Below are 23,942 nucleotides of genomic sequence, written 5' to 3'. Positions count from 1 at the left end.
TTTTCATTGTTGTTTTTCACATTTGTGGACTAAGTACTTTTCCTTTTACCTAAAATTGATTTTTAATAAATGGTTTTAAATTTTTAGTTGGGAGGGCATTTTAGTTTTTATTTTTTTAATTTCTAGTTTAACTGCACTGTGGTCATAGAATATGTTTATAATATTTCTTTTTAATGGGAATTACTGGTGTTTTCTTTGTGACCCAATAAATAATTTTTACACATGTTCATGTGCACTTGAGAAGAAGATGTAGTCTGGGGCGCCTGGGTGGCTTAGTCGGCTAAGCGTCCGACTTTCACTTAGGTCATGATCTCGCGGTTTGTGGGTTCGAGCCCCGCGTCGGGCTCTGTGCTGACTGCCAGCTCAGAGCCTGGAGCCTGTTTCAGTCTGTGACTCCCTCTCTCTCTGACCCTCCCCTGCTCACGCTGTCTCTCTCTCTCTCTCCTAGAAATAAATAAAAATATTTAAAAAAAAAAAAAAAAGAGAGAGAGAGAAGAAGATGTAGTCTTTGTTACCAGAGTGTAAAGTTCCATATGGATCCATAATATTTACCTCATGGAGTCTTTTGTCTCCTTACTTAGTATTATCCACTTGATATGACTTGTACTAAGAAAGTAGTGTATCACGTTTTCCCATTATTGGTGAGTTTTTTCTGTGACTCCTTACATTTCCTGTAGTTTCTATTTTATAAATATTTTTAAAAAATATTTTAGCACATAGATATTTAGCACATAGATATTCACAACTATCATATATTCATTGTGAATTGTAGCTTTCAGTATTGGAAAGTGTCTGGGTTTGTCAATTCTAATGCTTTTTGGCTAAAATTCAACTTTGTTGACATCTGTACTTCAACTCCTGCTTTTTTTTGTTGTTTCTATTTGCCTGAAATACTTTTGTCCATCTCTAATTTTAGCCTTTTAGAATCACTTTAACTTTTTTCTTATTAACTTTATAATCTGAGTGTGGTTTTTCGTCAGATATATGTGTCATGAATATTTTCTCTGTAGCCTCATTTTTTACATCCTTAATATCTCTTAATGAGAATTAGGATTTTGAATTTCATTCACATGAGACTGGAGTTTATACAGTTTCAATTTTTTGGAACAGTCTATGTGAATATATCAATTTTATCCTGTTCTGCAGTTGATGGCCATTTGAGTTGTTTGTAGTTTTTTTTTTTTTTTTAATTTTTTTAATGTTTTATTTATTTCTAGGAGAGAGACAGAGAGAGAGACAGCGCAAGCAGGGGAGGGTCAGAGAGAGAGGGAGTCACAGACTGAAACAGGCTCCAGGATCTGAGCTGGCAGTCAGCACAGAGCCCGACGCGGGGCTCGAACCCACGAACTGTGAGATCATGACCTAAGCGAAAGTCGGACGCTTAACCGACTAAGCCACCCAGGCGCCCCGAGTTGTTTGTAGTTTTTACTAGCATGGGTAATATTGGTATGAACATTCTTGTACAAATCTCTCCTTGTACACATCTGAGAATTTTTTCAGTGCGTTTATCTAAGAAGGGGGTTGTTGCATCATAAGGTGTGCAAACTAGTCCTAGACTGTTTTCCAAAATGATTCTTTCAATTTATGCTCCCGGTGGCATGGTAAAGGTTTCTAGTTGTCCCACATTGTCCCAGTCAACACTTTACAGATTGTTTAATTTTTTGCTAATCTGCTAGGAGTGTAATTATATCACAGTGTGGTTTTGACAGGCATTTCCAAGATTAGGTTAAACATCTCTTCATATGTTTATTGGCCATTTATGTTTCTTGTGAAATATCTCTTCAAATCTTTTGCTTATTTTCCTTTTTGGTGTTTGCTTTTTTCTTGATCTATGTGTTCTTTATTCTGGTTGTGAGTCCAGAGCAGGTTTATCTTCTTCCCTCTCATCTGGAGTGCTTTTATAATCATAAATCTATAGAAGAGCTTCAAGTGTACGAGAGTAACTACTTGCATACTCTTCATTTATGTTCACCACATTATGTGTTAGCATTTTGCCACATTTGAGAACAATGCGCAGACATCATGACATTTCACTCCTGAAACATCGTGGCCTGAGAATAAGGGCGTTCTTCTCCATATAATACCATTGTCATCATGCCCAAGAAAATTAACAATAATTCCATACTATCTGTAGTCCCTGTCCACATTTTCCCAGTTGTCACCAAAATGTCCTTGATAGTGCCCCACCTTTTTTGATCTAGAGTCTAATCAAGGTTCACCTGTTAGATTTGGTCATGATGCCTCTAGTTTCTCAATTGAGAACACTCGCCCTGCTTTTTGCTCTTGTTTTTTCTCTTGATCTTGACCTTTATGATAAGTCTGAGATAGTTATCTTGCCCGGTATCCCATAATCTGGATGTATCTGATTGTTTTCCGCAAGCCATTGGCACAGACATACAAGGATGGTGCCGTGTCTTCTGGCATCACCTCAGGAGATAAGTGATGCCAGTTTGTTTATAATTGCCGGTGCCAGCTTCGATCTCATGGTGAAGGTGGTGACAGCCAGATGTCTCCATTGTTAAGGAATATTCTCCTTCTGTGATCAGTAAATAATCTGTAGTGTAATACCTTGGCACAATGCAGATCTCCTGTTTCCCAACAACCTTTCACCCGCCTGGATCCTTTTTCAAATCTGAGTGGTGATTGTTATGTTCTCTTACTCTCAACTTGGAGTTTTAGCCCTCTTTTTATTTCTTTAAGAGCATTAAAGATCCCTGTTTTAGATGCCTGAATGCTTTGTGCGCTAGAGATCTAGTTCTGCCTCTTGTTGTTTCTCATGGCTCTCACTCATGGTGCCATGTTTCCTTTTTTGTTTCTATGAGTTTTGGATATTTCCATTTCATAGGGCTTTATCTATGAATTCATTCAGGCCGGTGTTGAAGATGAGCTCCTCCTGAGAGACATTCACAGAGAGAGACAGCGCCCAAGGAAGGGAAGGGCAGACAGAGAGGGAGACGCAGAATCAGAAGCAGGCTCCAGACTCTGAGCTGTCAGCACAGAACCTGATGCCCGGCCTGAACCCAAAGACCGTGAGATCGTGACCTGAGCCAGAAGTCGGATGCTCAACCGACTGAGCCACCCAGGCGCCCCAGACCTCACTAGGTTTAATTCTGCTTAAATGTTGGGCCTCTGAAGGTTCTAAACTTTTTTTCTTTTACCAGCTTAGTGATGTACTGAAGATTTTGGTTTTTAATTCTATCAGCATTTTTAGTTGTTTTGTGGGCATCTATCCTGCTAGGTAGTGGTGCTTCCCTAGTGTGTGCTGGTTATGGAATTATTAGTGCCTTTTGGGGCTGCTAGAGCTGTTCTTGGCACACATGTGGGAGGGCTTGGGGTCCTCTTTGAAGCACTCTCAGCATCCCGTGCAGCCTGTCCTTGCACTCCCAAGCAGGTGGGATCCGGTGGGTGCGGGCAGTCAAGAACAGTGCTTGGGTATCTATCTCTGGGTGGTGGCCCCTGCTTGGGCCCACTTCATGCTGTTATAGATTACAAGCTGCTTCTGGGACCAGTGGTCCTGTGGCAGTAAAAGGAAAGGATTCTGTGACTGAGTGCGACCTGTTTGCAGGTCAGGCTGTGAGGCACACAGAGGTAAGGACCCATGGTCTTTGGGTACCAGCTTCTCCCCTGGCCCTGCCTCCTCTGTGTTTGCCAGTCACTGGTTGTGTGTGTGTGTGTGTTCTACCCCACTCCCAGGAGGGACATCCTTGGGTCCTTGTGGCTGCTGTACCTGCCCAGGGTACACATGGCTTTGTGGGACGGTAAGTGCCAAATGTAGCCTGGTCCCAGCCATCCATGTGCCTTACCACATGGGGCACTGCCCCCCCCCGCCCCACCGCTGCCCCCCACGCCAGGAGGGAGGCTCTGGGCCCCTCTCTATGGGGATGACCCTATGTAAGCCCTGCCAGGCTGCTACTTCTAAGACAGGACGCAGGGGGGCACTGTCGTCCTCCATCCTGGGCCAAGTGCCTGAGGGGCTTTCAGGTGGGGGTGGGGTGGGGGATTCGTAGCATCAGTTGGAAAGGCTGTCAGAGTTGCGCAAATTGTGTCAGATTGTCTTTCTTTTTAATTTTGAAAAGAATGTGTCTCCCTTTGACATCTCGAAGAGCAGGCAGAATCCGAAGTTGTGCTTGGTGGATTAAGTTTCATGTTCCTTTGCCCTCTGGGAGGAAAAGACAAGTGACAGAACAGGGAAACGAAGCAGCGGCGGCGGGCGATCACGCACGGGTGTTGCACAAGGGGCTGTGGCCTCCACTCTGGGCGGCCCAGTGCCAGGGGAGATAGGATAACGTGATTATTCTCAATTAGATTAATAAAGAATAATTAGATGTCATAAATCAAGTAATCATAGGATATTGTCATGGGAAAAATATGTAGCTAGAATTAATTAGTTTTCAAATAAAGCGTTTATTTTAATTGCTTGAAATGATGGAGCCCTTAATTGCCGATGCATCATTTTGGCCTGAACATTTTGGTTGTTGTAACAACGTGACGGGTTTGTTCCCTGCAGTTCTGGGGAAACAATAGAGGAGAACTTGATTTCATCACCTCAGACTGAGCCTTGTGCTGGTGAGGTTCTGGAAACTCCCATCAGGCCGCAGGCAGGTGGCAAGTGTAGGCTGGGCTTCGGCCAGCGCTGCCCAAGGCCCCTGTGCTGCCCATGAATGTGTGTGTGAGTATGCATGCGTGTGTATGCATATGTGAGTGCATGTGAGTGTGTGCCCTCCGTGCATGTGTGCATGCACGCGCTTGAACATAGTGTGTGTGCGAGTCAGGACCACACCGTGGGAGCCTGCGTAGGAGGGGCCTGTGGGACCCCGAGGCCTGGACAGTGAGGTGGGATGCACCCCACTCCCCAGCCCCTACGGACCAGGGCTTTTCTGGTGAGTTGATGTTCTCCGTTCGAGGGTTTTTCCAAATCTGGGGTCCTGGAGCTGGTCAACCGTTCTCATGGAGCAGGCATAGCACAGACAGCCAGTAGCTTCTGAGGACCCAGTAGCTGCTCCTCTGAACTTGTCCCAAGCCCACCTGCCTGAGGGTCGCCTTGCAGGGTTTGTAGCCCTGGGCCCAGAAGCATCTCCAGGCAGCTTACCTGTCCCACACCAGAGCAGGGGCCATGGGGAGCGGTGTGGGGTCAGGTCCCTCTGCCCACAGGAGGCTGTCCTTGTGTTTGGAAAGAGTCATTTGGTTTTCAGCCAAAGGTGAGAGGGGCTTTTAGGGTGAAAGCCTTAAAAATGAAAGAAACAAACAGGGATTTGGCTATTTGTAAGGCACATTCCCAGGGACCCCTTCCTTCTCTTTAAAACCCCTTGACAGAGGCAGGATCAAGCAGTGAATGGCTGCCTGGGGTCTCTCACCAGGAAGGGTACGCATCTGCCCCTTCCTGGCCCTGGCCCTGCAGTGTCTGCTCTGGGTCATCAGGATGTCAGCCCCAGCCCTACTTCCAGCCCTCACACAGGCCAAGCCTCAGCCAGCCTGGTACTGGCAGTGGCCTCCTGCCGGGTCTCTGCAGTGTTTCCCAGGTTCCCGTGGTCTCCAGAGGCTCGGGTCACAGCCCGCCTTGTGCTGTCTCGGTGACTTGGAGCCCCCTGCTTTGCAAGTCCCCAGCTGCGTTGACAGTGGGATTTCTTAGGTGTTTTGAACCTTTTGTATAATCGAGCTACTCCTGGCTCTATTCTGAAGGGAGAGAGAGAAGGAAAGGGGCTGGGATGGTTTTAAGGAGAGGAGGTATAGGGCTTTGCCCTTGAGGGTGTAGGTGAAGCAGTGCCCGGACTGATCTCCTGCTAGAGAAACCCAGGCCTCTCCTGCCCCTGCGCGGTTCCTTGTCCTCGGCCCGCAGCCCCTCCTGCATGGGCCTCCATCCTCGGCCTAGAACCCCCTCCAACCTCTGGCATTGACCAGGGCCTTCCTCCTGGAGGCATACTGTCTTCTCTGCTCTTGTTCTTTCCCCTGCCCAAGTTCCTCTGGTGGCTATGGCTGCAGCTGCCGCAGTGGTCGGGCAGCCTCCTCCCTGGTGGGCAGGTTGGGAAATATCTCAGAGTCCAGCCGGCAAGGCCCTCCTGATGAAGTTACTGCAGTTCCCCAGCAGTCTGCTCCTGACCTTTCCCTTTCAACCTTGCAGGGCTTGGGACCTGCAGACAGATGTGCCCCTTGGTCATTGTAGCAGGTCACTTCTGGTCCAGCAACCACCCCTGCACCATCACTGGGGCAGGCTCAGTGGGGACACTGGGAGGCTTCCTCTTTTTGGTGGGTGGGCCCCAGCAGGCTTTAAACATAGGACCAGTGATTTGAGGAAGGGTCACTCATCTGTGATATCAGTCCTCCTGGGGAGTGGCAAGGGGACTCACTCTCTTGCCCCTTGCCCACACACCAGTGCCCAAGCCACTCTGGCCCCTGGTATCAGCATACCACTTCCGGCCTGGGTCTGAGTGGCCTGGGGCAGCTCACCAGCCCATTCTCTGCCATAGTTTCACCAACAGTAAATGGGGTGCTGCCTTCTCTAAGGATGGATGTGCAGACCTTCAGGACCCAGCAGGTGGTATATTTTAGCACGTTTGAGGGAGAGGATCCTCTCCATCTTTAGGTCCTGCTCGCCCAGGAACCCCACACACCTCTTGTCTGTCCAATGGCTCACCCCTTCAGTATGCACTTGCTGAGCAGCTGCTATGTGCCTGGTGCCGGTGGCCAGGCCTGGCGTCTGGGGGTAGCAGACTAGCGTGGCCCCTGTTCTCACAAGCTTGCTGTGGGGCCAAGGTGGACAGCATGTCCCGGCATGTCATTGCTCCATTGCTGTGAGGAGAGGAGATGGGCCTCATGAGGGAGGAGGGAGACTGAATTTTCAGGAGTCAGCCAGGCCCAGAGATGAGACAGACAGCCCAAATGTGGAGGAGTCTGCCCTGGCTATGTGGCCAGTGGGATTCAGGGAGCCAGAATGTGCAGCCAGTGGGTGGACAGGAAGGCCTGGAGGCCAATGGTGGGCTCTATGCAGGACAGTGAGGGTGAGAGTGGCCTCAGAAAGGTGTGAGTGCCATTGTGCCTGCTCAGAGATGGTATAGGTTGGGGCCACAGTGATGCCATTTGAGTGTAGAGGCCAATAGTCAGGATGGAAGACAGGCTGAAGGGCATGGGCAGCATCAGGGGGTTTCCTACTGCCTTCTTGAAGGATGACGGTGTGTCCCTTACACCCTCCCTTGGTCCCCAGGTGACTGCACCCCCTCCCAGTATGGCAGCCTCACCGCTCCCACCACCTGACCCGTGGTTTGTCCTCCGAGGTACCCAGTCGGCGGTACATGCACTGCATTTCTTTGGAGGAGCCCAAGGGCAGGGGCACCCACTCCTCCTCTCAGGGTGAGTAGCTACGGCCCCAGCCCAACCCCAGGGGTCAGCCCAGGATGAATTCAGGAGGTGGTGGGCTATCAATGAGCCTGGCGCTCAGTTGGGGGTCCTAGTGAAGGGCTCAGGCTGCCCATCACTCGGGCACACTGCCTTCTCAGAGCCCACTCAACAAGCTGTCCCTTGGGCCCGGTCCCCTTGGAGGAGGCAGGGAACATCCCCTCTCTGTTACAGAACGATCTAGTTTACAGTGTCGATGGCACTCCCCATCCCCCTCCAGAGAAGCTGACTCCTGAGGGGCCCTCAGGGGCTCCCAGAGGCCCTCTGCCCGCCATCCTTGGAAAAGCACTGTGCCACTCTTACCCTTAGTTCACATTTACAGCTGTCACCTAAACTAAAACCAACAACAAGACATCTGGTCCACCAGCTGTGTGCTTTCCAGGCCAGCCCTGCAGACAGAGCATGCTGGAATGTCCCCCACTGATGCCTCTCCCTGAACCTGTGCTTGCACTTGTCACAACAGGTCCCTGAGTGGGCTGGTGCACATCTGGAGCCTGCAGACGCGGAGGCCGGTTGCTACCCTGGATGGCCATCGGGGCCAGTGTGTGACCTGGTTGCAGATGTTGCCCCAGGGGCACCAGCTCCTCAGGTGGGTCTTGGTGCCAGTGAGTGCAGTCCCAAAGGAGTCAAGCTGTGGCCTTCACCAGGGGCCAAGAGCTTGCCAGGGGAGGCCCTCGGGGTCTTCCCCAGCTGCCAGGGCAGCCCCTCCCAGTGGCAGAGCAGTGTGACCTCAGCCCTTGGGCTGCCCTGGGTGCACTGCGTGCCCGACCACTGCGTCATCCAGGCAGGTGCCCACTGAGAAGAGCCTGATGAATACAGAGAGCAGCCCTGTCTACACCCCACACCTCCCTGGCCTGAGTAGGCCTCTCTAGTGGCAAGAGCTGGGGGCTCGATGGCTGAGCCCAAGGCATCTCCTTAGAGGAGCCTCGACTTCCCTTCCCCAGGGCTCTGGTGTCACAATAGCTGCTCTGATGGGTGGGCACCTTCCCACGAGGTGGCTAGGACTGGTCACCAGGGCGGGTGCAGAGCCTGAGCCTAAAGTGCACCTGCTGACTGGGGCTATCCTCCAAACTCCAAGTGTAGCCACCGCTAGGGGCACTGGGAGTGCCACATAGGCACCCAGGTCTGTGGCATTTGGGCTGTCTAGTGCAGGGTGAGCAAATGGCGAGAGGGAGATAGGGGCTGGCACTACTAGTAGAGGAAGCTGCGTGGGCCAAAGCCATGGCAGTCCCAGCCTGTGCATGTCATGGGCACTGTGAGGGTTGGTGGCCTAGAAGGGCTGTGTTCTGGCACTGCCACCACGGCCTTGTGGAGGTTCCAGGCTGGGGACCCCAGGTGAGAGGTGGGCCAAGAGGCAACAGGAAGGGGCAGGTGAGAGAATGAGTTTCTGTCTACCAAGTTTATGTGAAACTTTCCTGAATGCCCTCCAGGGCATGTTTGTGTTCCTGCTCTACATTTGGAGCCCAGATGGCTGGGTACCATGGTGCCTAGTCCCCAAAGGATGAGGCATGTCAGGCCCCCACCCATCTTCAAAGCACTTTCTTGCCAGACATGCTGCTTCCAGCACCCTGAGGGTGGCATGCAGGTGACTGACTGACTGGAGGTATCCAGGAGGGCAGTGGCCCCAGACGTATGTGCTTGCAGAGCCGTTGCAGCACCTTGCCCCCTCCCTGGCCAAGCCGGCCCCCATCTCCAGTTGGTATGGAAGGCTCTCCATACAGTTGGGATCTTTCCCTGATGTTTAGAATAGATGTTGCGTCCAACTACCCTACTTGTACTGGGAGTTGCTGTTTGTAAACGTTCCTCTTGAGTTTTTAGCTGAGGCCGTAGGCCCTTTGAGGCCTCCTGCTCCTCCAGGGCCTTGTGCTGATCTCAAGGAACTCCTGGCCCTGAGTTCTGCCCCCTGAGGTAGCCTGACGCTGTATGGGAAGTAAATGTTTGGTGGTACCTCCCCTGCCAACCTGGAGGGCATTGTGGTGGTCCTGCTCTGGGCAGGGTCTCGTGGGTCAGGAGGTCCACAGTGCAGACTATACAGGTACTTGGAATGCCCAGGTGCATTTACGTTGCACTAGAGGCCATGCGCCCAGCTGTGTTTGGAAGCCAAGTCTCTCCAAAGTGGCCCTTGAGAAAGGAAGGTACACTTTGATGTCAAGGGGAGGCCAGGGGACAGAAAGCTGGGAGCCAGGCTGAGTGTGAGGCACCACCCGCATGCCTGAGGGCACACCTGTGCCAGTGACAGCCACCTGCGTGGGTTTGTTTCCTCCCTTTTTCATTGAGAACTGTGCATACTTAGAGAAAAGTGCACAGAACAAGTTTACAGACCATTGTATTATCACAGAGTGGACACCTGGGTAACCACTCCAGTCAGGAAGCAGAACACTACCGGCCATGACGTGTGCCGCACTCCTGTCCTCGGGAGGCAGCCCCCTGCAACTTGTTCTCACTTTATCATCTGGATGTGCATCTCCAAAAAGCATAGAGTTGTTATGTCTGGGTTTTTTTTCTTAACTTAAAAAAATCGAGCTATACAGAATAGCTTCCTTTGTGTATGACTTCTTCCAGTCAGCTTTACTTTGTGAGATCCACCATCATGCTACACAGTGCGTTGTGTGGTTTTTTTCTGTGTGGTTTTCCACTGGATGTGTACACCCAGATTATTTACCATTCTGCTGTCGGTGGAGGTCTAGATTGTCCACTTGGGGCTGAGAAGGAGGCTTAGGAAGGCTCCTCTCTGGGGCGCCTGGCTGGTTCAGTCGGTTAGGTGTCCGACTCTCGATCTCAGCTTAGGTCTTGATCTCAGGGTTGTGAGTACAAGCCCCTCACTGGGCTCCACACTGGACGTGGAGCCTACTTTTAAAAAAAAGAAAAGAAAAAAAATCTTGGGGAAAAAAAAATAGAGTCCCGTCTGGGTCCCCTGGTGCCAGGTGTGCCGTGTCTGCAGGTGGGACCCTGTACCCAGAGGTGGGCCGTCTGGGCCACAGGGTGTGCACACGTTGGGCTGCTCAGAAGGTGGCAGGCTGTCCCCAGTGCAGTAGGTGCCCCCACCCTTCCTTCCACTGCCCACCCGGGGCCTGGGAACGTCTGGGTGTGGCCTCATTTGCATTTTCCTGACCACTTAACGAGCCAGCCCTCTTCTTCAGTTGTTAGCCACTGGGCTAAATCTTCCATAAATGTACATTTTTTAATTGGATTGACTACCTTTTTCTTATTGAGAGTTCTTTTTATATTCTGGATATGGTTGATTTTTTTATATCACCAGTTACTTCTCCCACATGTTAGCTTAGTTTCCACTCACTTAATGGGGTCTTTAATGAGCAGAAGTTAGCCATTGACATGGAGTCACATCTGCCGTCTTTCCCTTGGAGCTTCACTCTTGTGCCTTTTGGCCCACACTTCATCTGGAATTGCCTGTTGGTATGAATGAGAGTTCTTTGTTTCCATCTGGATACGTGGTGGTCCTGTCCTCCCTGCCCTTATTTCTCCTCCAAGTTCAGTGACTTGGGCAGTTGAGGAAGTGGATGGTGGGGAGTGGCTTCCAGGCAGGGGTGTTGGAGCGGCATGCCCAGTGGTAAGAGAACCCGGTGATGGGAGCAGGGTGATGGGAGGTTGGGAGACTGGCTGCATCATGCAAGCAAGTTTGCCAGGGGAGCATGGCAGTAAATATCTTGAGGAAGAATGGGAAGCAGGTTTTTCCTGGTCAGGGAAGGAAGTCACAAACCTGAGGAGGAGGAAGTGGGGAGGAAGAAGCCTCAGGGCATCAGCATGAACTTGTGGCACTTTGAAAATATATACACAAAGATAGATAGGGGGCGCCTGGGTGGCTCAGTCAGTTGAGTGTCTGACTTTGGCTCAGGTCATGGTCTATGGTTTGTGAGTTCAAGCCCCGCTTTGGGCTCTGTGCTGACAGCTCAGACCCTGGAGCCTGCTTCGGATCCTGTGTCTTCCTTTCTCTTTGTCCTCCCCCGCTCATGCTCTGTCTCTCTCTCTCTCAAAAATAGAAAAAAAAAAACAAAAAACAAAGATAGATACAGAAATTCTTGTGTGTGTACATTTGCGTGTTTGTGTGTGAGTGAGAGGTGTGTATGAGGTATGTTTGCATGTGTGAGTCTGTGTGTGTGAGGTATGTTTGCATGTGAGAGTGTATATATGAGGTATTTTGTATGTGTGAGGGATGTGTGTGTGTGTGTGTGTGTGGTGTGTGTGTATGAGAATATGTTTGGGTGCATGAGTCTGTGTGTGTGTGTGAGGTATGTTTGCATGTATGAGTCTGTGTGTATGAGGTATGTTTGTATGTGTGAATCTGTGTGTGTGTGTGAGATGTGTGTGTGAGTCTGTGTGTGTGAGGTATATTTGCATGTTAGAGTGTATGTATGAGGTATTTTGTATGTGTGAGGTATGTGTGTGAGGGGTGTTCGTGTGTGTGAGTCTTTGTGTGTGAGGTATGTTTGCATGTATGAATCTGTGTCTGTGAGATTATGTGTGTGTGAGTGTGTGTGTGTGTGTGTGTGTGTGTGTGTGTGTATGAGAGAGGTATGTTTGGGTGCATGAGTCTATGTGTGTGTGTGTGTGTATTTCCTGGCTCTGTCTGCTGAGAGGGCCTGGTGGCAGCAGCACCTCACAACAGTGAACACACCAGCGTCCAGATCTTGGTTTGCAGATCTCTCTCTGCACTAGAAGAAACAGGGGTTCCTTGGGGAAGTGACTCTAGGTCTGGAATACCTTGCTGATGGACATGTGTCAGAAGGACTCTGAGCCAGCCTGAAGGGGGTCCCACTGGCTGATCTGGGATAGTTTAGCACAAAAATAAATAATGAGAAGCGTAGATGACAACCCACTGAGTAATACAGGAATGTGTAAGTCCAGAGCAATGGGGAGGGGAAAGCCCGTTCTTCCTGTGGGACAGCACCTTGTCATTGTAGAAGGTGGTGGGCATGGGAGTCACCCACCAGTGACCGTGAAACCCTTGAGGATAGGTGGGCAGTTCCACTCTGTGCCAAGGCTGAGCTGTTTGAGGGTTCAGATACAAACTGACGGCTAGAGTCCTGTGTCTTTGTAAAGGTATTTTGCCTTTAACTTTGCAGTATCGAGTCGACATGCTTCTCCAACATCCCGCAGGTGGGCTTCTGGGTGCCCTTCCCCTTGGCACATTGTGCCATACGTTTGTTATAGTCTGCAATCCATCTTGGGACCCTGACACCCTGGCTGTTTTCTTAATATGTACACACCAAAGTCTGCTCTTTGTGGGGTCGTCTGTGGGCTTGACAATGCCCACAATCACATAGGTGCCACCCCAGGGCCACACAGGGCCTCTCTATACCCCCTGTAGGCAGTGCCCCTAGTCTTCCACATGCCATCATGCCCCCCACCCCCATCTCAGAACGTCCCACTAGGGGAATCCTACAGAAAGTGGCCTTTGAGCTCTGGCTTCCCTCATTTAGCAGATGTTCCTGCAGGTGGTTGTACGCGCCCCAGTTTGTCCCTGTCGCTGAGTGGAATTCCGTGGTGTGGATGCATCACTGGTTTCCCAGTCTCCTGTTGAAGGCTTGCTTCCAGTTTGGCTCGGGCAGCTACAAACAGAGCTTCTGTAAACGTTTGTGTATGGGCTTTTGTGTGAATATAGGTTTTAAATTCACTTGGGAGAATTCGTGAGGGTGGGACTGCTGGGTTGTCAAAGTTAATTCACAAACGGAAGAAGGTGAACTCACACTTTGGCAGCATAGGAAGTGGCAGGAAGGGCATGGGGAGGCTGGGCATGGGGCAGGGGCCACGCGGCACCCTGGGCTGGGGTTCAGGGTGCAGCCCTGGGACGGCCCGTGAATGTGCCGGGCATTGGGCATCTTGGATGCAAAGCCCTTCCTTGGCTGCGGTTACCCAGCCAGATAATCGATGCCCTCTAGGTCCATCTCTGGAAAGCATCCCCTGCCTGCCTTCGGTGTTGGCCTGGCCCTGGCACACCAACATTTGTCTGGGTGGGATACCCAGTCTGCTCACCTGGGAGGCTCATGTTCTGTCTCCTCTTGGTCTGGCAGTCAAGGACGCGACCTGAAGCTGTGCCTGTGGGACCTGGCGGAGGGCAGAAACGCTGTCACAGACTCTGTGCACCTGGAGAGCATGGGCTTCTGCAGGAGCTCCATCCTGACCAGGGCTCAGGGGCACTGGATGCTGGCTATGCCAGGGAGCGGCAGTGACGAGGTGAGCACCAGCCCGCATGGTGCCCCTGGCTTCACAAGCTGCTGGCACTTTGTTCCCCTAAACACGCATGCTTATCCTAAGCACCTGTTACAGGAACACTGTGTCTACCACCGGACCCCACAGAGGGGCAGGCCTAGGTCTGTCTGCTGGATCGCAGCTCCAGGGGCCTTGGCCTGGCCTCCTGTGAGGTGTCGCGTGGTGAGAGTCAGGAAGGAAGGCCCCAGCACCCAGTACCAATGGCAGAATGGGCAAGTATCAGGGGAGAGACTGCCCAGACAGGTCCTCAGAAGACTTAGGAGGAGACGTACATGGGAGGGGAGACCCAGGCAGGCCAGCAGGAGGTGGTAGAAGAGAAACCGAGGCCTTTTGAAGTTTGGGCATCAGAGCCAGGGCAGCAGAGGAAGGCAGCCTTCTGGGGAGCTGAACTGGGTCCTGGCATGAGAGGGTCTCAGTCAGATCTGGCGTGCTGGGGGCAAAGGCTGGCACCAGGGCGGTCAGTAAGCTCAGTATAGAGGACACAGGTGAGTGGGGGAACTCAGGGAATGGGGCTTCAGGTGGACATGATGGAGCCTCGGAGGTCACCATCATATGGGGCTCTGGCCAGAGCAGTTAGCGGTGGTTGGTGACAGGAAGCTGGGCAGGCTAGACAGCATGCCCACGCCCCCAGAGGCAGAAGAGGCAGTGCCCAGGACATGGGAACAAATGGTGGGAAGCAAGGGTGGAGGGTAAGGTAGAAGATGAGGGTATGGATGGAAGTGCCAGCTTTTGGGAAGCTGAAGGGAAATTGAAGAAGAAACCCAGGAGCAGCTATCGGACAGGCCTGGTGAGTGTTGTGGCTTGGCTGCTCCAGGGCCGGACCAAGTGTGTGGGGGGGTCAGGGGCTCTGAGTATGGGCAGGGAGGGCTGGAGGTGCACATGTGCAAGGGGAGGGGGCCTCCTGTCTCCCTGTGTCCCCTGCTGGCCCCAAGAGGTGGTGCAGCAGGCAGCGCTGGGCAGGGACCCGAGGCCGCGCGCACACGGTGAGGTTTGGCCCCCACCCAAGAAGACTCATTTGTCTTAAAGCAGATTCAGTTCATAAATAATGAGATAGGAACAGGCATTTATTTGTTCACGATTGCATTTAAATCACCAATTAGGAGCTACATACACTTTTCTTGCCAATTTGCCAAAAACCTGTTAAAAGTTTTATTAATGTGAAAAGAGAGGGCTGTGCTTCCTCTAGGACAGCCGGTGCCAGGCAGCGCCAAGTTTTGTTTGTGCACTGCACACCTCAGAGCTCAGCCCGGGCTGATCCAGCCCTTCCTGCTGAGGGGAGGGTGTCCTGGGCTGTCCTCCACTTCTCAGCCACCCCAGGTCTTCCTGGCTGCGCGTCCCTCCTCCAGGCCTGGCCCCCGAGATCCCGCATCTCCTGTTTGACACTGTTTTAATCTGACTTGCTGGTTCCCTATTTGTCAGTGCAGGAGGCAGCTGTATTTTTCAGGAGCGGCCAGTTTGGGGACCTCGTATATTCTGGGAAAATCGTTGTTTTCCATGTTCCCACCTGGAATCTACCTGGACTGAATCTGTCTGGAAAAGAATCACTGGCCTATGCCCAGACAATGCCCAGGGAGGACATGCTCCCACCCTGCTTGGCCGTCTGGGTGGCCACACTTGCCCAAACCAAACATTTTACCTTCTGGAAACAAAAGTTGCAGTTGAGTGCCAGATGGAAAGCACACTGGTGTCTGTAGGAGGCTCTGGGCATAGGTGCCCAGGCCCTTGCCAGAGCCCAGAGCTCCACTTCAGACTCACAGAGGCCCCTGGGCTTGCCCTGGTCCTCGGGTCCTGGTATCCTTTCTCTCCTGAACCTGGGATGTGGCTGTGGGTTCCGCCACTAGCACTTCCTCCCACGGCACCTCGCTCAGGCTTCAGGGCTGTCCTGGTTTTCCTCCCTCTCCTCCCAGAGCAGCCTTGCTGGGTGACTCACTCTTACCTGATCCCCTTACCTTCATGTCTCTCCGCTGTGCCACCAGCGGGGTCTTCCTGGGCCCACAAATTGGGATAGGCCATCCCTCACTGTATCTGTGGACCCTTGTGCCAGGCCATCCAGGGTGCAGGCTTGTGCAGACTGTGTGTCAGGTGATGTCTACTTCCTCCATTTATTTTGAGAGAGAGAGAGAGAGTGAGTGTGAGCTGGGGAGGGGCAGACAGAGAGGGGGAGAGAGAGAATCCGAAGCAGGCCCCAAAACAGTCTGTGCAGAGCCTAACGCAGAGCTCGAACCTACAAACTGATCATGACCTGAGCCAAAATCCAGAGTTGGACGTTTAACTCGCTGAGCCCCCAGGCACCCCATGCAACTTCTTTTTTGTATTTGTTTTAATTTTGCTAGAGCTTCTCCTTGAGCATCTCTGCTGTTCCAGGGGTCTCCTTCTAGCAGCCTCTTATTTCATGACCGGAATAAGCGCTCACATCACTTAGAGTCGTATTGTAAGTGGCAATACATTTAAAATGACATATGATTTCCTAAAATGCTAAAGTCTCCTTTGTGGCAGTGAGGACTACAGTGGCTGGCATGGACACTGATCCTGCAGGCCCAACAGAGGGTGGGGGTACTTGTCTGTGTACATGTGTGTGTGTGCATGTGCACACTCTGCAGTGAGCACACCCCCCCTACCCCCACTAGGATACAGTGTAGGCCTCTGGCGAGAGCCCTTCCCCAAAGGTACCCACAACCTCAGCCTGTGGGGGTGGCGCCCCCGCATGGGCTCACAGCTGAGAGGACCAGGCCGTACCACTAGCTTTCTGGCCTGCCTGCAGTGTGCCCTTGCATGTAGCAGATCTGGAATTAATACTTGGGACTTAATCTCAGACCTTGGGCTCATTCTCCCATGTGGGTTAGTGAAAGCAGCTCAGCCCAGACCCACACACCTCCAGTTCACTGGGCATCAGAGAGCAGGCCAGCTGTCCCTTCAGTGCCCCCAACCCCTCTGCACCTCAGACTCTTCATCTGCAAACCAGAGGATGTCATCTTGTTGACAAGGGATGATGTGTGACTCCACGATGGCTGCACGTTGTTGTGACATTATTTGTACAGTGGAGCCTCCCCACCATAGAGTGGTAGACCTGCCTCGCACAGAATCCCCTCTACTTCCACGCACCACAGAAGGGGCCGCCCTTGTCCCTGCTTGGTAGGTGAAGGAGGTGAGGCACTAGGAATGCAGATGGCTGGGGAGCCAGTTCAGATCTGTGGTCCTCCAGTGCCCAAGCCTGCTCCTTGTGGCTGGCCGCGGCTGTCCTCTGCAGATGGTGTGGGGCAGAGCGTGGCCCCTCTCAACGGGCCTGAGTATGACCTGGCTACGTGGACCAGAAAGGCACATCTTCCAGCCCAGGTGCAGGAGGGCCTAGTGACACAAAACACCACTGTGATGCCCAGTATAGAGGTGTGGCGTGCTAGGAACAGGCAGGCTCCAAACAGAGTCCCCATTGGTGCACACCATGTTCATTTCCTAGGCTTACTGGTGGTCTCCAGGTGCTCCCTGCACAGGGAACTTCTGTAAACCATTTCATGCTCCTGAGATGGTTCAGAGTTGTTCACATGAAAAGCCCCACCAGGAAAGAGAAGGAGGCAGAGCTCTGGTGAATGGGCAAACTGAGTCAGTGCCGAGCAAGCCTCCCACTCAGTGAAGAGGTAAAATCGGGAGAGACTGGAGGCGGCTGCCAGGTGGTGATGCTGATTAGAGGGACATGCCGGTCACTCAGGAATGACGCGTGAAGTTTTGCAACGCCCGGCAGCGCCTGAGCCCACGAGCTTGTGCGGCCTAATTAGGAGGCTCGGCTCCCAGGTTCCTACGGGGAGCAGACAGAAACTCGCAGCAGCCTTGGCTAATCGCCTTAAAAGTCTCTTGTTTGTATAGCACAGGCTCGACTTGGCGCCGGCCCAAATCAACTTGTTTTCTTACTGTCAGGTTCAGATTCTGGAGATGCCATCCAAGACGTCAGTGTGCACCCTGAAGCCGGAGGCAGATGCCAAGCCGGGCATGCCCATGTGCCTGGAGCTGTGGCAGGTAAGGCCCAGCGCACGCCAACCACGCCCTGCCAGCCACGCCCTCTGGGCGGTGAGTCATGTCCCATTCACGATTTGGTTTATCGTCAAACCAAAGGACAATTAGCCCCCTGGGAGTACATGTACACGCTACGTTCCGCAGCCTCGGTATCCCAGCCAGCTCCTGCTGTCCTCCTGCTGCTGCTGCTGCTCCTACAAACTGCCCAGGACAGGCCTGGCTTGTGCTGTCCTCCACAGGGTGTCCCCCTGCCCATGCGGTGAGGAGGGACAGCTGGGTCAGCTGAGCTCCGCTCCTCTCTGCACACCAGTCCGCAGCCCTACAGCCCTGCACGGGGCTAGGAGGGAAGTGCTGACTAACCCTGCAAGCCTGCGCGGCCCTTGCTCCACTTGGGATTACTTTGTGTTCCCTCTTTGCGTCATAGAGGCAGGAGTGGGCTTAACACGTTGACTTTCCCTGCAGCCACACTTGGCATTTCTAATTCTTGACTGCCATTTCCTTCTTTCTTGACTATTCTGAGTAGAGAGGGTCAGGAGGCCTCTCCTCGGGCTGGGGCTGGCAGCTGAAGCCTGGGGCCGGGGAGTGGGTCGCAAGCCTGAGTGCTGGTTTTGGCTTGAGCTCCAAGCCTGAGGCCTGGGAGGGTTCCTCCTGAGGCCACCCACCTGCCTCTAACCAGAGGCCTCCTCCCTCCTCAAGGCACATCCTCCTCTCCCCCACAGGGGTCAGCACTGGCTCAAAGTGTGTGTTTCTGCTCCTCACGGCTGCTAGTGTTTGGGGCAGCAAAGCAAATGGTCTGGTGTGCTCACTTGGAAAGAATCCCAGGCAGCATCTTGGCCATGGCAGACACCGTGGTGACTAGGTCATTGACCAGTGCTTGCCTTGGGAGTACAGTTTATAGGTCACTTTCCCAGCTTTGTTCAGTTCAGCAGCACCTTCTGAGAGCCGCCCCGAGCCTGCCTGAGATCAGGAGGAAGTGATTCCTGCCTCGTGCCTCACTGCTCATTTGAACTTTTCATAAGATGGGCCCTGGGCAGTTTGGAGGTGTCTGTGGGACCAACAGGACCCACAGGGCCAGGCACCCCAGAGACCCTGCCTCAAGCTTTTTGTCCCTCCAGGGACATGTCTTCTCTTGCCATTGGTTTCCCCCTGCAATTTGCCCTGCAATTTCTTCACCACGAACATTCCAATTGGAATTTGTTCCCACTTGGAAATCTCTGATAAGCTGATCCTGTGGTGTCCTGCTGCCTCTCAGAGAGAATCCCATGGGGAACTGAGTTGGTGGGGACTCCAAGGTGCCCGCTTAAATGACAGAGCTCCTGGCGCCAGCAGGTATATGGCAGGGAACACCCCGAAGCTGTGATGCCTTGGGCCCTGGCGTGGCGCTCACAGGTCCTAGGGAGGACATCGCGGCTGCATCCGCTCCTACTCTGCTCCCTGGCAACACTGCCATTGTGTAATCATGTAAAAATTCCAGCAGAAAAATGTGTAGAAACGGGATGTACAAACTTGTTAAGGTAATTAATATAGTTGACAGAAGGACAAATCGAGTTTTTGTTAGTTGATACAGATCCAACGCAGAGCGTCCTGTTTAAAAAAAAAAAAAAGTCAATGTTAATTTTGAAAGGTCCTTTTTTTTTTCTCTCCTAACCTGAAGGCCCAGGTTGTAATTTGTTAATCTGAGTGTGGCAGAGTGGCCTGACGTGGTAATTTTCACTGAAACATTTAGATGTATTCTTGTTTTGCTTTTTAAAGCTGCTGAGTTGCATTATTAGGATGGTCATCACATGAAAGGTCAGGAATATTGATCACAGTAGCTCTGAGAGGCTCCTGGCCCATGGATCTACGGTCCCCTCCAGTGAGCTGGGAGCTTCCCACGGGACGGGTCCCAGGAGGTACTGTAGGCAGGCCCTGCCCGCTGGGGTCCCACCCAGTCAGCACAGGACAGGACAGGACAGAAAGTAAGTCCTTATAACAAGTTCACATCCTCATCCTATGGAGGGCAGCCTGTCATCAAAGGCCCAAGGGCGTAAGACCACTGTCTTGCCTGTGGTGTCTGTCACTGGAGGCCACGGGGCCTTGCAGCATAGGTGGGAAGCAGCAGCCATCAGGGCCAGAGCTCAGCATTTAGTCACCCTTGGCAACAGCAAGGTGAGCAGCTGCAGGTCAGCCTGGCTTCTGATCTGGTCCCCCTGTGGTACTTTGATAAGTAGGTGAGTAGCATGCTGCCCCTAAACTGGCCGAGATGCTCAGAACCCAGAAACCACGGGCATCATGTGGACTCGGGTTACAGAGACTGACCAAAGCCAATGTGTTGGCCCTGGTAAGAGCCCCAGATGAGGGAAGAATGTACCCGGGGCATCAGACAGTGGCAGGGCCCCGGGGGAGGGGCAGACTGGGCTAAAGCAGGGTGGATGGGAATCAGGAGACAAGACAGATCACTGCCCTGAGTGGAACAGATCCAAGTGAGCCCCAGGCAAGTTCCTCAGTCCTGGCCTGTGGGTGGGGTCCAGCAGATCTGGTCTAGGGGGTTGGCATGAGTTCCTGCTTGGCAGGGAGACGGTCAGGCTATTCTCACCTGGCTGTCACCCTTCCTCGGATCCAGATATGGCTGCTCGTGAGGGGAGGCCCTGTCTGGAGAGGTACAGCTACCTAAAAGGAGGTGCCAGAGCAGAGGGCCTGACCACTGCTTAAAGTACTCTGTCCACCCTTGGAGAAAAGTGTTGTAAATAATGTTATACCTCACAAATAATTTCCGATCAGATGACTTGACAGATAGCAAAATGGAGCTTTTCCCCATTATAAAACTACAGGGAAAGTACACCAACAATGTCGTGGCTTTGCATGGGAGTCAATTAGACAGAGCCAGTGGCCACGCTCAGCTGCTCCCAGCCTTGGCCCCTGCCTGGCAGGCATCACAAGATGCTGTGCACACACAGGGTTCATGGTCACAGGGCCCACTATCCTGACTGCTTGCCCAGTCCGGCCTGCCGAGAGGCAGTCAGCATGCAAGAGGCCTCAGGGAGGAGCACAGGCTGCCACAGGCTAAGTGAAACTAGGGAGCCTTTCTGTTTTTGTTTGTATGAACATGTATTGTCATCAGAAAAAATGTGTAAGCCGTTTCCGAGGAAATGTAGGAGGTGTCCTCCAGACTAACTCCGGCCTGGGAGGATTCAGTGTGCTATGGGCAGGTCTTGGTGGCTGTGTCCTCCCTATCTTCTGGCACAGCCATCTCCTTCTGATCAGAGAGCTGGTCTGTGTCACACTCCCTCTGGCTCCCATCACTAACCAGGGCCCCAGTGACATACCTGAAGCCTCAGTTTCCCCTTCTGCTGCACAAAGTCCTGCTTCTGTGTGTTGAGGACGTAGTATCCATTTGTTAGACACAAGCCCTGGTGCCTTCTGGCTAACCCAAAAGTTAGTTAGTTACCTTAATTAGCTGCATAGCCGGTTCTTTCTGAGCACTCTTAAATGTGGAGAGGCACTCTGTGTGGTGTGTACAGCATCTAGGTACAGAGCCCCTCTGGGCAGGAGAAGCGCCCATACAGCTCAGTAACAGGAGCTCCAGCAGGTGGACAAGGAGGGCCTCCGTGGTGCTGTTGGCCCTTGTTGGCCCATGACCAGTACGGCCCAGGCATTCTGCTCACTACCAGCCTTGCCACCAGCAGTAGACCGTCCTGGGGGTTGCAGGTGACCCGGGAGGTAGCCTCGCTGACCAGCCCCTGTAAGGCCCCCATTCTCACCATTGACCATCCAGGGGCTGGGGGCCAAGCCCAGTCAGAATTCGCCAAGGCTCAGCTGAGCTCCTGGCTCTCGGAAAATTCACTGGGGAGATGTGCTCAGTTATTTCTGACACTTGAGTGACGCCAACCCCAGGCAGCTTAGCAGGAAATGCAGAGATGAGTGAAGAGCAAAAGGCATCAGCTGGTGTGTGCTTTGTCCCAGAAGCAACTTGGGCGCCTGTGCTGGAGACTGGGCACCAGTCATGGGGCTGCCACTCTCAGTGCCGGGGTGACACGGAGTCCCGCGGTGCTCCCCTGAGGTTGTTGCCAAGGCTAGATAAACGAGGCGTCTGCCCAGGGTGCGGAGCCCTCTGACCCGTGTCCTCATTCATCACAATAGCCCAGGGCCGGCAGAGCTCAGCTCACACCAGTCAGCGCCCTGGCGACTCACCAGGCCTGGGGGGTGGGGGGCTTCCGCGGCGACATTGACAAAGCACAGAAAGTTCATTTTTCATTGAGATGGAGCTCACGATTTCCTTTGGCTGGCAGTTCTAGACAGGTGACCGCCTCACGAAGGGGTGGCCGCAAGTCTCAGCCTGCAGAAAAGAGGCACGGAGAAGCAGCAGCACCCGGGCTGGCGAGCAGCGGCGTGGCAATGTGAGGTGGGGGCCGTGCTGGGCTATCCCAGGCCCTGTCTCCCCCAGTCTCAGTCCTCGGGCTGCCCCAGCACCGGCCCGTGCCAGCTTTGTGCCAGTGGTGCCGGCCATCCGGGGAGCATGCAGAACCTCCGAACTGTTACTGCTGGGGAGGGGAACACAGGAAACAGCTCCCCGGCTGGGTCACCCCCAAGGCGCAGCAGGAGAGCCCGCCCATCTCTGGAGCCCCTTCTCCCCCAGAACATACCAGGTACCTTTTGGGAGCTGACTGCTGTGCTGTCCCTGCAGGCTGAGTCCAGTCCCCGCCCACTCCTCCTGGCCGGCTATGAGGACGGATCGGTGGCCCTGTGGGACGTCTCTGAGCGGAAGGTGTGCAGCCGTGTCGCCTGCCACACAGAGCCCGTCATGGGCTTTGACTTTGACTCCCAAAAGGCCAGGGGCGTCTCAGGCTCTGCGGAGAAGGCTCTGGCTGTCTGGAGCCTGGATGAGCAGCAGGCCCTGCAGGTCAGTACGCCAGACCCGAAGTGTCATTTATCCTGCTTTGCACTAACAGTCTGATAGGCTGAAACAATATTTAGGCATGAAGAGGAGTTGTTGCAGATCCCTGGCTAATTAATCACCGTGAGGCGGGGTGCAGGCAAGCCTGTCCGCGGGCCGGCGCAGGAAGAAGGGGGCGTGGGCGTTTGTGAACCGTTCACATGGTTTGGGTTTCTCTCAGACCTTGGGTTAACAGCAGTCACGTCTTGTCCATCTAGAGAAAAGGCATGTAGAGTCCAGGAGTAGGCAAGCCCATTTGCAAAAACTCAGAGGAATTCGGTCAGTAAGGAACTGATTAATCAACAAAAACCAACCCAGTGTGGAGAAATCCTCGGAGTCACACCCCCAGGGCAGTCTGTAAGCCAACCCCAGGGAAGCCGTTCCTCACAGCCGGCCCAGCGACCACAGCTAGGAAGGGGTGTGAGGCCTCAAGGCGGAGCCCGGTGGTGCTGAAAGCCTTCCCACAATGTCTCAGTGGACTTTCCCTTTCCACATGACTTGTGGAGTACCTGGAGACCACGTCTGGGCCTGTGGCTGGTGCTCAGCATGTGGTGGCCCAGCCTACACGCTCAGCCCTGTTTGGGACCTGGGGGGTAGAATTGGGGGGGACGGGAAGCCTCACACTAGGGCAGGTCTGAGTGGGCTGCTGGTCATAGGGGTGAGGTGTGCTATGCTTCTTGATGCCCAGAGGATGGCCTGGGTGCACTCTGGTGTCTTGGGGTGCCCAAGGGGTCCCCATTAGCCAGGAAGCCTTGGAAGGCTGAGACTTGGCCACTTGTCTTCCAGCAGAGGCTGCATGGAAGGACAGTGATGTAAACCCAGGTCTGGTGGGGGAACAAGGCCCTGCATGGGAGATATGTGGCCCTCAGGGAGATAGCCAGCAGAAGGCTTGGCTCCTGGCCTCACCTGGGCGCTCATCACATGTTTGCCCTCCTCTCCAGCAGTAGCTTGGTGGAGACAGGAGGCCGAGGGTGAAGGCATCCCTTAGGGCCCCTCTCCAGGTGGGAGAGGCTTGCCCACAGCCTAGCAAGCCTGCCTCACCTCACACTTGCCCAGCCCAGGCCCCCACAGCCAGAGGAAGAGGCCCTGGGTGGTAGCCAATGAGCTCCTAAGGCACATGGGTTGGGTGGAGGGGTGGGCCCCCATGGAAAATCAGGGTGTGCTACAGTGCCTAGCAGGTATCTACAGTGCCTAGCAGGTATCACGGGTCCTGGGTGCAACCCAGGGGTGGGACATTGCCACCAGGTCATCCCAAAGGAGGGACAGAGTGAGGACAGCAGAGGCAGGGGTTTCACATGGTGGGTGAGGAGTCCTGATCAAGAGGGAAGCTGAGAATGAGCGAGGTGAGAAGGTGCTAGAGTGAATGGTAATGGCCATTCTCGATAGTAGAGAGACCCAAGGATGGACA

At 53.3% G+C, this 23,942-nt stretch overlaps 1 protein-coding gene across 1 annotated transcript in view; it reads left to right on the top strand.

Moving 5' to 3' along the window:
- GNB1L (G protein subunit beta 1 like) overlaps window positions 1–23,942 on the top strand; it is a 58,263-nt gene that overhangs the window by 20,945 nt on the left and 13,376 nt on the right. Inside the window, exons 2-6 of the mRNA XM_077745940.1 lie at window positions 7,199–7,344; window positions 7,853–7,978; window positions 13,419–13,581; window positions 17,527–17,625; window positions 22,286–22,501. Of these exons, the coding sequence (XP_077602066.1) occupies window positions 7,220–7,344; window positions 7,853–7,978; window positions 13,419–13,581; window positions 17,527–17,625; window positions 22,286–22,501 (729 nt within the window). The 5' untranslated portion in view covers window positions 7,199–7,219. The remainder of the gene's footprint in view (window positions 1–7,198; window positions 7,345–7,852; window positions 7,979–13,418; window positions 13,582–17,526; window positions 17,626–22,285; window positions 22,502–23,942) is intronic.

The sequence above is a fragment of the Crocuta crocuta genome, unplaced genomic scaffold (genome assembly GCF_008692635.1).
Source record: "Crocuta crocuta isolate KB4526 unplaced genomic scaffold, BGI_CrCroc_1.0 scaffold344, whole genome shotgun sequence".
NCBI lineage: Eukaryota > Metazoa > Chordata > Mammalia > Carnivora > Hyaenidae > Crocuta > Crocuta crocuta.
Note: the sequence above shows the minus strand (reverse complement) of the source record. Positions and strands in the feature narration are given on the sequence as shown.